Source organism: Musca autumnalis, unplaced genomic scaffold (assembly GCF_047663935.1).
Source record: "Musca autumnalis isolate F117 unplaced genomic scaffold, ASM4766393v1 scaffold_1, whole genome shotgun sequence".
NCBI lineage: Eukaryota > Metazoa > Arthropoda > Insecta > Diptera > Muscidae > Musca > Musca autumnalis.
Window position 1 is genome coordinate 259,956,430 of NW_027411644.1, and position 11,316 is coordinate 259,967,745.

The 11,316-nt window shown below is 36.9% G+C and overlaps 1 protein-coding gene across 2 annotated transcripts; it reads left to right on the forward strand.

The window, feature by feature from the left end:
- The first annotated feature begins 939 nt into the window (after positions 1–939).
- Positions 940–9,919, forward strand: LOC141391225 (uncharacterized). Of its 2 annotated transcripts, none has more exons than XM_073964139.1 (2): positions 940–1,343; positions 8,540–9,819. In XM_073964139.1, the coding sequence occupies exon 2, from the start codon at positions 8,542–8,544 to the stop codon at positions 9,508–9,510; it is 969 nt and encodes a 322-aa protein (XP_073820240.1). In that variant the 5' UTR covers positions 940–1,343; positions 8,540–8,541; the 3' UTR covers positions 9,511–9,819. The 2 variants fall into 2 exon arrangements, with proteins under 2 accessions (XP_073820240.1, XP_073820239.1); XM_073964138.1 differs by lacking the exon at positions 940–1,343 and adding an exon at positions 9,891–9,919 and having other exon boundaries at positions 8,309–9,513.
- Positions 9,920–11,316: the final 1,397 nt, after the last annotated feature.

Here is an 11,316-nt window from a genome sequence, read left to right on the forward strand (position 1 = left end):
GTGCTACTTAAAATTTACTTACAAGTTAAAGTGATAAAACTTACAAGCTAAAAAATAATTTAAACAAACACACACAAATACTTACCTTAACTTACCTAAAATTTGCTAAAACTTACCTTAAACCTAGAATGAGTTTGCTTAAAAGTTATCCCTAAAATTTACCTGCTTATCCTAAAAATTGCCTAATAATTGCTACAAATTTACCTACTTAAAACCTAAAGAATTGAACTAAATTGTGAATATTGCCTACTTAAACCTATAACCTAACTTAAATGTAAATAAAAAGTCCTACATTGAATTTAAAAAGACAAAAACAAACAAATCTTCTCACTCAAAAGAAAGGCAAACAAAAGGTAAGTCGCGAAAATTTGATCCTTCAGTGCCGGATAAAAGTGACGTTTTTTAAATAACTAAAAACACAAAAAAAGTACATACATACATACAAAAAGTGCGGGCAAATTACAAAAAAATACAACAAGAACAGTGAGTGGACGAAAAAGTGGCAAAATATACATAAATACATACATACAAAAAGTGTGGTTAAATTACAAAAAACATACATGAAACAGTGAGTGACAAACAAAAAAAAATCCATATTATTTACAAGAAAAAAAAAAAAAGCATTTACAACAAACAAAAAATCCGTGAGTACATACACACATAATAAAGTAGAAGATCGGCATAAAAAAGAGAAAAAAAAACAAAAAAAGTTTAAATAGTGGTTCCCTTTAGTGAACAAAAAATTGAACTTTTATAAAACAAAACGGAACAAGGAAAATAAATACATTTAGAAAACAAAAGGGAACGAAGATAACTACACTAAAACACAAAAGTGAGGAAATACAGTGCGGCACAAAAGTTTATATACAAAAAATTAAAAATATTAAAATTAAATTATTAACAAAAAATATCGAACAAAAACAGTGGTACAAACAGTAAAACAGTGCACAGTGGTACAAACGACAAAATTAGAACAGTGGTACACAGTGGAAAAAATACTCAAATAAAAAATTACAATAAATACCAATTTTTACATACACAAAGTGACCCTACACAAATATAAAACAAATTAACGTTGCACAGTGGTACGAACATAACACAGTGGTACGAATTACAAAAAATTTAGAAAAATTTAAATATACAAATTTACACAAATTAATACAGAAAGTTTACATACATTATCATACAGACAAAATAGACGTTATATAAAGTGCACAGGGGTAGGAAACAACAAAAAAATCGAAAACCGCAAAAATACAAAAAGACATTTTTAAACAAAAAACTACACCAACCAACACTAAAACATCACCAACACCAAGGAACGACCCAAATTCAACGTCAAAGTGAGTACTTGTGGAAGTTTTTTATATAAAACGCATATTTGGAGCAGGCAAATCGTTAATATTTGCCCTGAGCCATATATGAAAATCCTTTGACCCTCTTTTTGGAGCCTGCTTATTGCCCCACAGACTTTTTTCGCGCAATTTTTGGAAATTCTAACCTAAAATTGGCAAAAATTGGATTTGGGAGCCATTTTGTCGGACGGACAGACTTGGAAATTAGTGGAAACGATATATTTTGTGCTGAACGTGGAGTTCGGCTTAATACATAGACGCCATATTTTTATATACACAAAATTCGTCATATACAAATAGCTTTGGAAAGTCGGCGTCCCTAGAAAAATACATAATCGCCATATTTTTTTTGTGGAAGTTTAGAAAAATACATAGTCGCCATATTTTTATATACACAAAATTCGTCATATACAAATAACTTGGGAAAGTTGGCGTCACTACGAATACATAAACCGCATATTTAATTAGTACATACGAATATTGGAAAAACATAACGCCATATTTCAAAACAATACATAGCGAATTAAATAGCAAGGTCTGGTGGACAGACAAATGCTTGTGCAATAAATCCTTACCTAGAATATTCTACGAAAATATGGAAGAAGACAGAAACTCAAAACATAACCTGAAATCATTTTTTGGAAATTCGTTTGGAAAAAGTCTGGTGCACAGACATACAAAACTACATAACCTAAATTTCATGCGAAATCTAATAAGCGTCCGTTGGACAGACGGCCCATCAACCCAGCATACAAAACGTCGATAATTTTGAAAAAGTATTTTTTGCCAAAGTAGTTAGTCTAACCCTTTACTATATTGTTTCATGATTTCATAAACTTCTATAAATTTTCAGCAACTTTATGTGACCCAAGATATTTCTGTGATTTATTGCAGAAATATTTTGCTGGTAAAAATTTGTTCTTATTAACCACTTTGTGGTAAATTATACTTTTTTTCTTGAATTTTGCGTTGGTTTTTAATCGTTTGGAGACCTGTTGGTATTCCACGTTGCTTGTTTAAATCAAATTACTGTCGTCTACCGCAATTTTTTTGCATTGTTGGAAAAATATTTAGCGTTTACTTAGAATTTTTGTCGATTTAGACAAATATTCTGGCTCTACACAAATTAAAACATATTTTTTGGAAAAACAAAAATATTTCGAAAAGCCATAAAATCCTCCTGGTAAAGGATACTTAGAAAGAGATTTTATGCAATTGTGGAATATTCGGATTTACAAATCGTTATTTTTCGACTTTTGGATTTTTGCGGCAACCCAGCAAACATTTTCGACGATGGACTAAATCTCGTTTGGTGGACGGATGAAGCAGCCAATCACTACAAATTTTCCTGGATATTTCTTCATTTTCTCCGACATTTCTTTTTTGGACTTGGACTTTTATTCGTTTTTATTCGGTTTTTTCTTCGCTTAATTGATTTTTTCTTCGTTTATAATTGGATCAAGCTACTCTCGTTTGACTTTTCGCTCAATCAAAAATTATTTGCAATCGTTTTAAAAACGATTTTCCTTGAAAATTCAAGATTTTCTCCAGACTTTGGATTGAGGAACTACAGCGGTGATCAGGACTAAGAATATATTTTCAATTTTCTTCAAATATTTTCAAGATTTTCGCGTAGTTTTGGAAAAAATTGACCCACTATTTCGTTGTCAGCTATTGTAAAGAGGAAACTTTCTAACTTTTGAGGATCAAAAGGTTAAAAAAGTTCAAATCTTTTTCAAAGTAAGTCCTTTTCGTTGGGCTTCTTTCGGATTTTGTAGAACAACAAAATTTTTGAAAAGTTTCACGCACCATTAGCAAAATGGACAAAACATTATGCGATAAATTCGCGAACAGCGTCAACGATCTTTCGGATTTTATTTCAATTTTTTCAATTACCAATCCAGATGACACAGTGGAAACATTGGAGACAACACGCTTGGAATTAAAATCAAATTGGAGCATAGTAAAGGAGGCTTATATAGCTTGCCGGGAGCATGATACAAAGGAAGGAGAAAAGGTCATTGATAAAAACAAGTTAAGGGAGAAATATATGAAGGCGATGGATTCGTATAAGAAGACTTTGAGTTCAATAAATATTCAATTACAAAATGCTCGTGATAAACAAATGTTGGAGACTACAAAACGAGAATCGTTGGTGACCCAACAAGCCACGGAAAAGGAGTTTACTGGTGTATCTCGCTTACCACCATGCGATACAGAGATATTTAAAGGAGGATATCAAGAATGGCCAACATTTCGAGACTTATTTACGGCGATTTACATCACAGGATCAAAACTAAGCAACGTAGAAAAATTATTCCACTTGAAGCAGAAGACCACTGGGGAAGCAAAGGAAATTATTTGTCACGTACCACTAACCAATGATGGTTTTGAGCTTGCATGGAAAAATCTTACTGATCGTTACGAGAATAAACGGATGCAAGTCAATGAGGAGATAAAGACTCTTTTTAATCTGCCAGGAGTTTCGGCCGACTCAAGCCATTCACTACAAAAGTTACAAAGAACTGTCAATAGTTGCATTCAGACCTTGGAATTATTGGAAGTCGATGTCAAAGGATGGGACCCTCTTCTAATATACATTTGCTCCTCAAAGTTACCGAGGAATTTTTTGGAAGAATTCGAGAACTCACTTAGCAATTGTAAACTACTCCCAACATGGGAACAATTTAACACATTTTTAACCAACAAATTCAAAACCATGGAATCAGTTGGAAATATAAAACCATCGACTTCGAAATTCAGTCAGCCGAAACAACCTACTTACAACAAACCTAGATTTTTGAATACATTTCAAACAAATGTTACAAGGAGTACGAATAATTCGGGAGGAAGACCCAATTCTAGCCAGATACAACAACAGAATAGAACTCAAAATAACAAACAAGTTGCCCAAACATGCCAAGTTTGCAGATCTACACACTTTATACGAGATTGTACGGAATTTCAAAAGAAGAATGTAAATGATAGAATTCATATCGTGAAGACATCTCATTTATGCTACAACTGCTTGTCAGCGAACCATGGAGTAAAGGATTGTAAGAGTCGTTTTGGATGTCGAACTTGTACGATGAGACATCACACTTTGTTACATAAGGGAACGGAAACCCAATCTTCAAATGCATACCTAGCTCGAGTGGAGACACAACCTAGAAACAGTGCCGCCACTCATACACAACAAATACAGTCCACAAACAATTTAGAACCAGCAACAGTTACAACTCTGACCCTTCAGGAAAAGCAAATTAGTCAGCAACAACCTGGAGGTACACTACTCTTTACTGCCATGGTACAAATAGAAACCAGAGGACAACTTTATGATGCAAGAGCACTCATAGACTCTGGATCACAATCCACTTTCATTTCGGAAAAACTAAAAAACCTGCTGAAATTACCAACAAAGAACAACTTAGTACATGTCACTGGATTAAATCAATTTGTCTCGGAGACTTCGACGAAATCTTGCCTGTTTACATTGAAATCCAAGTTCGACCCTAGCTTTAAACTGGACGTTTGGGCTCCGGTTTTAAAGACTCTACCATCAAATCTACCACCACAAAACTTAGATAAATCACAACTTCGAGATATAACATCATTGGAGCTAGCTGATCCAAAGTTTTACATCAGTCAACCTATTGACTTACTCATCGGTATGGATATAGGACCTTTGATATTTACACCTGGAATTCCCATGAAAACTTTTGGATCAATTTTAACTCAAAGAACTAAATTTGGATGGATCGTTGGAGGACCCATTCCTGGAAATGTTATCCAAAGAAAACAAATTGTCTTGCTGAATACAACTTCAATTGAGAAAATACTTACACGTTTTTGGGAGGTGGAAGAGACCCCTAAAAAAGTTTTACGGTCAGAAGAAGACCAATTTTGCGAAACCAACTTCATTGATACAACAATACGAAACAAGGATGGAAGATATGTTGTGACTCTCCCATTTAAAAAATGTGAGGAATTGGGAAATTCCCGGAACATTGCCTTAGCACAATTCTATAGAATGGAACGGAAACTTATGAGATCACCCGAAATAAAGGAAGAATATGATAAATCAATTCTCGAATATTTGGAACTTGGGCATATGAGGAAGATCAAGCCTGAGGAAATCAATTACACACCAAACTATTACCTGCCACATCACGCAGTGATAAAACCTGATCGTATTACAACGAAACTAAGAGTCGTATTCAACGCTTCGTGCCCATCATCAAATAAAACAAGTCTCAACGACATCTTATTTCCTGGACCCATACTACAACAGGACTTAGTACTTCAAATTTTGAAATGGAGATTTTTCAAATATGCTTTCAACGCCGACATCACGAAGATGTATCGGCAAATACTTTTGGATCCAAAGCAAACAAAATACCAAAGGATTTTATTCAGAAAATCACCGGCAGACCCTGTAGAGGATTTCGAGCTGTTAACAGTAACTTTTGGAGTAAACTGCGCGCCATTTTTAGCATTGAGAACGCTCATTAAGTTAGCAGAGGATATTAAAGACCTACACCCGAAAGCAGCAGAGATAATATTAAATAACTTATACGTTGATGATGTATTGGCTGGCGGTCATACATTAGAACAAGCGATCACGGCCAGAAAGGAATTAGTCTCAGCTTTGGACTCTGCTGGTTTTACGCTCATGAAATGGGCTTCGAATGATCATAACGTTATAAAGGATATTCCGGAAGAAAAGTTACTACCACTGAATTGGTTGGATATTTCTGAGGATGCTTCCACAAAAACACTGGGCATTAGATGGAATATTTCTGGAGATTTATTCTCTTTTACTCCACCACAAATGGAAAATCAAGACAAATATACAAAACGAGAAGTTTTATCAACAATAGCCAAATTGTTTGACCCATGTGGATGGCTCGCGCCAGTGGTAGTAGTAGCGAAGCTTATTATGCAGCAAATCTGGCTGGATAAAATCGATTGGGATGACTCACTGAAGCCAGTAACTCATATGAATTGGAAAAATTTCGTCATAAATAGCCAAAAGATTGAAAAACTCAAGGTTCCAAGATGGATAAAATTCACATTAGATGGCTCTGTAGAAATTCACGGATTCTGTGACGCATCCGAAAGCGCATATGGAGCTGCGATTTACGTACGCATTGAAAATAATGATCACAGCACTCATACCTTCTTATTAGCCGCCAAGACACGAGTAGCTCCGATAAAAAAGCTTTCTATTCCTCGACTTGAACTCTGCGGTGCGGTTCTGCTGTCTAAATTGGCAGTTTCCATAACGAGCAATTTACAAATAGCCAACTTTTCGACCCAATTTTGGACAGATTCCACAATTGTTTTGGCGTGGTTGAAAAAGCCTCCTTGTCATTGGAGCACATTCGTGGGAAATAGAGTATCGGAGATCTCTGAGAGTGTTGGCCAAGAGAATTGGAGGCATGTTGACTCGGAGGACAATCCAGCGGATTTAGCAAGTCGAGGATGTTCGCCTGCCGACTTGAAGACTCAGGACCTCTGGTGGCATGGACCTCATTGGCTCAAAATGCCCAAAGAAAAATGGCCATCGAATCAAATACTAAGCGATACAAATTTGGAAGCAAAAGCTGTTAGAACTCTCACGCTTTTTGAGGAAAAGGATGACCCTCTAAAAAACTTCTCATCGCTAGCAAAGGTTTACAGATCATATGCGTATGCCTTACGTCTTTGGAAAAATACCGGATCCAACCGACAACAACTTAGAATATCTTCAACGGAGCTTTCAGCTATCGAAATTCAAGATGGAAAACGAGCTAGCATAATACAGACTCAAAAGTTCTTCTATTTGAATGAATATGAATCATTGGAGAAAAAGACTCGGATTTCATCGACAAGTTCGCTTTTGACATTAAATCCATTTTTAGACTCGAAAGGAATATTGAGAGCCAATGGAAGATTGGTACAATCTACAGCACTTACATACAATGAGCGCCATCCAATAATTTTGCCGCACGGAGCGGTCTTTAGTCAGTTATTGGTCGACTTTGTTCATAAACTCACGTTACATGGTGGAAATCAATTGATGACCCGAACAATAAGATCCGAATTTTGGATATTTGGATTGAAATCGTTGGTCAAAAAGACACTTCGGAATTGTAAAACATGCATAATACATAAAAAGAGGACACAGGAACAAATAATGGCTTCTCTTCCGCCTGAGCGTACATTTTTATCTAGGCCTTTCACGAACACAGGTGTCGATTTCGCTGGACCTTTTAACATTAAAAGTTATTCGGGAAGAGCTTGTTTTATCACAAAAGGATATGTGTGCCTTTTTATTTGTTTTGCTACAAAGGCAATACATTTGGAGCCTACAAGCGACCTGTCAACTCACGCATTTCTCGCTGCTTTTTCAAGATTCGTCAGCAGGCGAGGATGCCCTTCTTGCGTTTATTCTGATAATGGAACAAATTTTGTTGGCGCAGCTGATTTGGTAAAACGAGATAGAATCGCGCTCATGAAAAGCCTACAATCAACTACAGTTGAAAGCAATTTTTATCAAAACCTTAATTGGAAATTCATCCCACCTGGTGCGCCACATATGGGCGGCTTGTGGGAAGCCGGCGTTAAGTCTTTTAAACTTCACTTAAAGAAAAGTTTACCAAAAATGAATTTTACATTTGAGGAATTCACAACAATTTTAGCCCGAATTGAGGCTTGTCTCAATTCGCGACCTTTAAGTCCAGCTAGCGACGACCCTGATGATTTTTCACCCCTGACTCCAGGTCATTTTCTCATCGGAACTTCTATTCTTGCTCCAGCGGAGCCTGATGTCTCAGACACTGACATTAATTTAGTAAATCGTTGGAAACGACTTAGAATCATATCTCAATATTTTTGCAACCGATGGAAGTTAGAATATTTGCACGAACTCCATCGACGAACCAAATGGAAATATGAAAAGGAAAACGTTAAAGAGGGGGATTTAGTTGTTATCAAGGACGATAGACTCGCTCCCAATGAGTGGAAGATGGGACGGATTATAAGGACGTATCAGGGGACGGATCAAAATACTCGAGTAGTGGACATACGGACTTCTGGAGGCAATATAAGCAGACCCATTACAAAAATAGTCAAACTTTTCTCCGACTGACTAGTCGGACCCTTACCTAAAAAACTTAGTACTCGCATTCTTTTTATTTCAGACATGGCAGCCTACCTTCCAAACCAGGATTGGCGCTATGAAGACCGCAGCCGAAGCCCCAGCAGTCCAGCTCGCAGCCCCAATCGCCCAGCCAATAGTAACCGCCCAGCCCACGTACAAAATCAGCCCGCCCGCAGCCCCAATCGATCCCCAAGGAGAAGCCGCTCGGAAGCAAGGCCAAACCCCCGCCTGGTCAACGAAAGGCCGAGTTTCTGGCAATATGCCTGTGGACTGTGCCAGGAGGACCACAACATCAGCTCCTGTCCTCGATTCCGACGCCAGACCCCATTCCAGCGATACGAAACAGTGGAGCGGCGGGGCTATTGCCGCAATTGTTTGGCAAGGAGCCATTTAGCACCCGATTGTCCAAGTCTGGTCGGCTGTCGCAGGTGTGACCGTCGGCACCACACTCTCCTGCACGGCGCTTCACAACTGGAAGAAGCTCCTTTAAATGTTGAAGCCATCAATGCCCCAGCGTTTGCGTGGGATTTAGTTTTCGTGCCCACAGCGCTAATAAGACTTATGGCCGAGGGAGTAGAGGGCTTCGTAATGGTGAGGGCGCTTGTGAGCCAATCGGCCACCATGTCGAAAATATCGTACGCTGCCTTCAGACGCTTTGGCCTTCAGCAACGAATGTATAATGGGGCACGAGTCACGACATTCACCATTGCGCCCCGACGCGTTAGCAGCAATTGGATACTCAGGGTCAACGCCTTAATAGTCGACGACCTTCCCAGGCGTCTTTATTCAGAGTCCCTATTGGAAGACCCGACAAGAGGCTTCACAAATTACGCGATTGCCGACCCAGATCCCAGGGGGAACACGCCCGTAGAAGTGGAGCTAGGGGGCGATACCTACAATGCACTGAGGAAGACTGGATGCGTGGCGGTGGGAGTTGGAGATGTGAGGGCCTACAACACGCAGCTGGGTTATATCTTTGCTGGACCAATCAGAAACATGCCTGATGTTTGAAGTGTATGCAGAAACATATAGTATATAGTAGTTTACACTTGTCACTCGGGGGCCCAGAAATGTTTATAAATTCGTTAACTTTTGCTCGCAACTGTCCGGTGGAATTAGCGGTGACTGCGTCAAAATTCAAAACATATGTAAAATATGTAAACAACATAAATAATGTAAAGTTTTCACCCACACAAATACGCAGTCACCGGTAAATTCCAACGGACTGGAAGTAAATGCAGAAAGCAGATTTGCAAACTAGCCTGCTAAGCTGATGTCGTTTTGTGCATCGTTCAGTTCTTTTTCTAATCGCGCCGCGAAAGTTAGTAAGTTTCCCCCCAGTGACAAGTGAAAACAGTGAACATTAATAACACAGTCAAAAATAATTACAGATCATCAAACATATAAAAAGTTAAAATCTAAACATACACAAGAAATATTACACACAAGAAATTTACAGTGAATTTATAAACATAAAGAATCAACACACAAAATACCACAAAGTACAAAACAAATTAGAGTACAAAATACAAGAATATTGTTAAAACTTAAAACCTAAATTTTCCTAAGTAAAATCTAATTATAAATTACAATTGTGCTACTTAAAATTTACTTACAAGTTAAAGTGATAAAACTTACAAGCTAAAAAATAATTTAAACAAACACACACAAATACTTACCTTAACTTACCTAAAATTTGCTAAAACTTACCTTAAACCTAGAATGAGTTTGCTTAAAAGTTATCCCTAAAATTTACCTGCTTATCCTAAAAATTGCCTAATAATTGCTACAAATTTACCTACTTAAAACCTAAAGAATTGAACTAAATTGTGAATATTGCCTACTTAAACCTATAACCTAACTTAAATGTAAATAAAAAGTCCTACATTGAATTTAAAAAGACAAAAACAAACAAATCTTCTCACTCAAAAGAAAGGCAAACAAAAGGTAAGTCGCGAACAACATACATATATTGCACATTTTCTTCCAAAGAAACTATTCTTTTAAATATCAAAGACATTCAATTTGCTTTTTTCGGTTTGAATAAATATGAAAAGCAATGCATTGTAACAACTTCCTGTAAATGCCAAAGGATAAAAACTTTTGCTTTGTAATGACACATTCACACATACTCTCCTCAGATGATCACACATCGTCTTCAGAACAAAACGAAAATCCTATCAGTTTTCCAGTGGGAAGAAACTATTTCTTCTTGCACATAAAAACAAACACACAACCCATACACATGAAAACTGCAAAAAAGGAAAAAAATGAACTAAATTTGCAACATAAAGTGTAACAAAACAGGATGTTAATTTTACAAGTATGAGCGATATAAGAAAAGTAACCAAACAACACTAACACCAACAATAAAAAGGAAAAACTTTTTTGCAACAATCCATTTTACAAAGCAATATTTAACTACAGATATTACCGAGAATGTATGACAACATACTTTGAGCACTGAAGTCCAAGTCCATTGTTGGAAAATTAAATGTCTTCGACAGCCAATAGAGGACTTTCAGACGCGAGTAATATATTCATGTCCAGCCTGAAGTGGTGTTTCTTGCCACTATGCATCAGCATTGTGTCTGAAGGACTTGTGATTGGGTTGTAATGGAAAATGGACTGTGACCATTAGACTTGAAGTGTGAATAAAACATAACGAAATGGTAATAAAGTAAAGTGTTTCATGACGTCGAAGAAGATGTTGCCAAAAAAAAAAGAGTAGTAGTGACCTTTGTATAAACACATGAAAGTCACATGAAAGTTTTAACAATATTTAGATAAAGAGCTTTTGAATAAATATATGTTCAG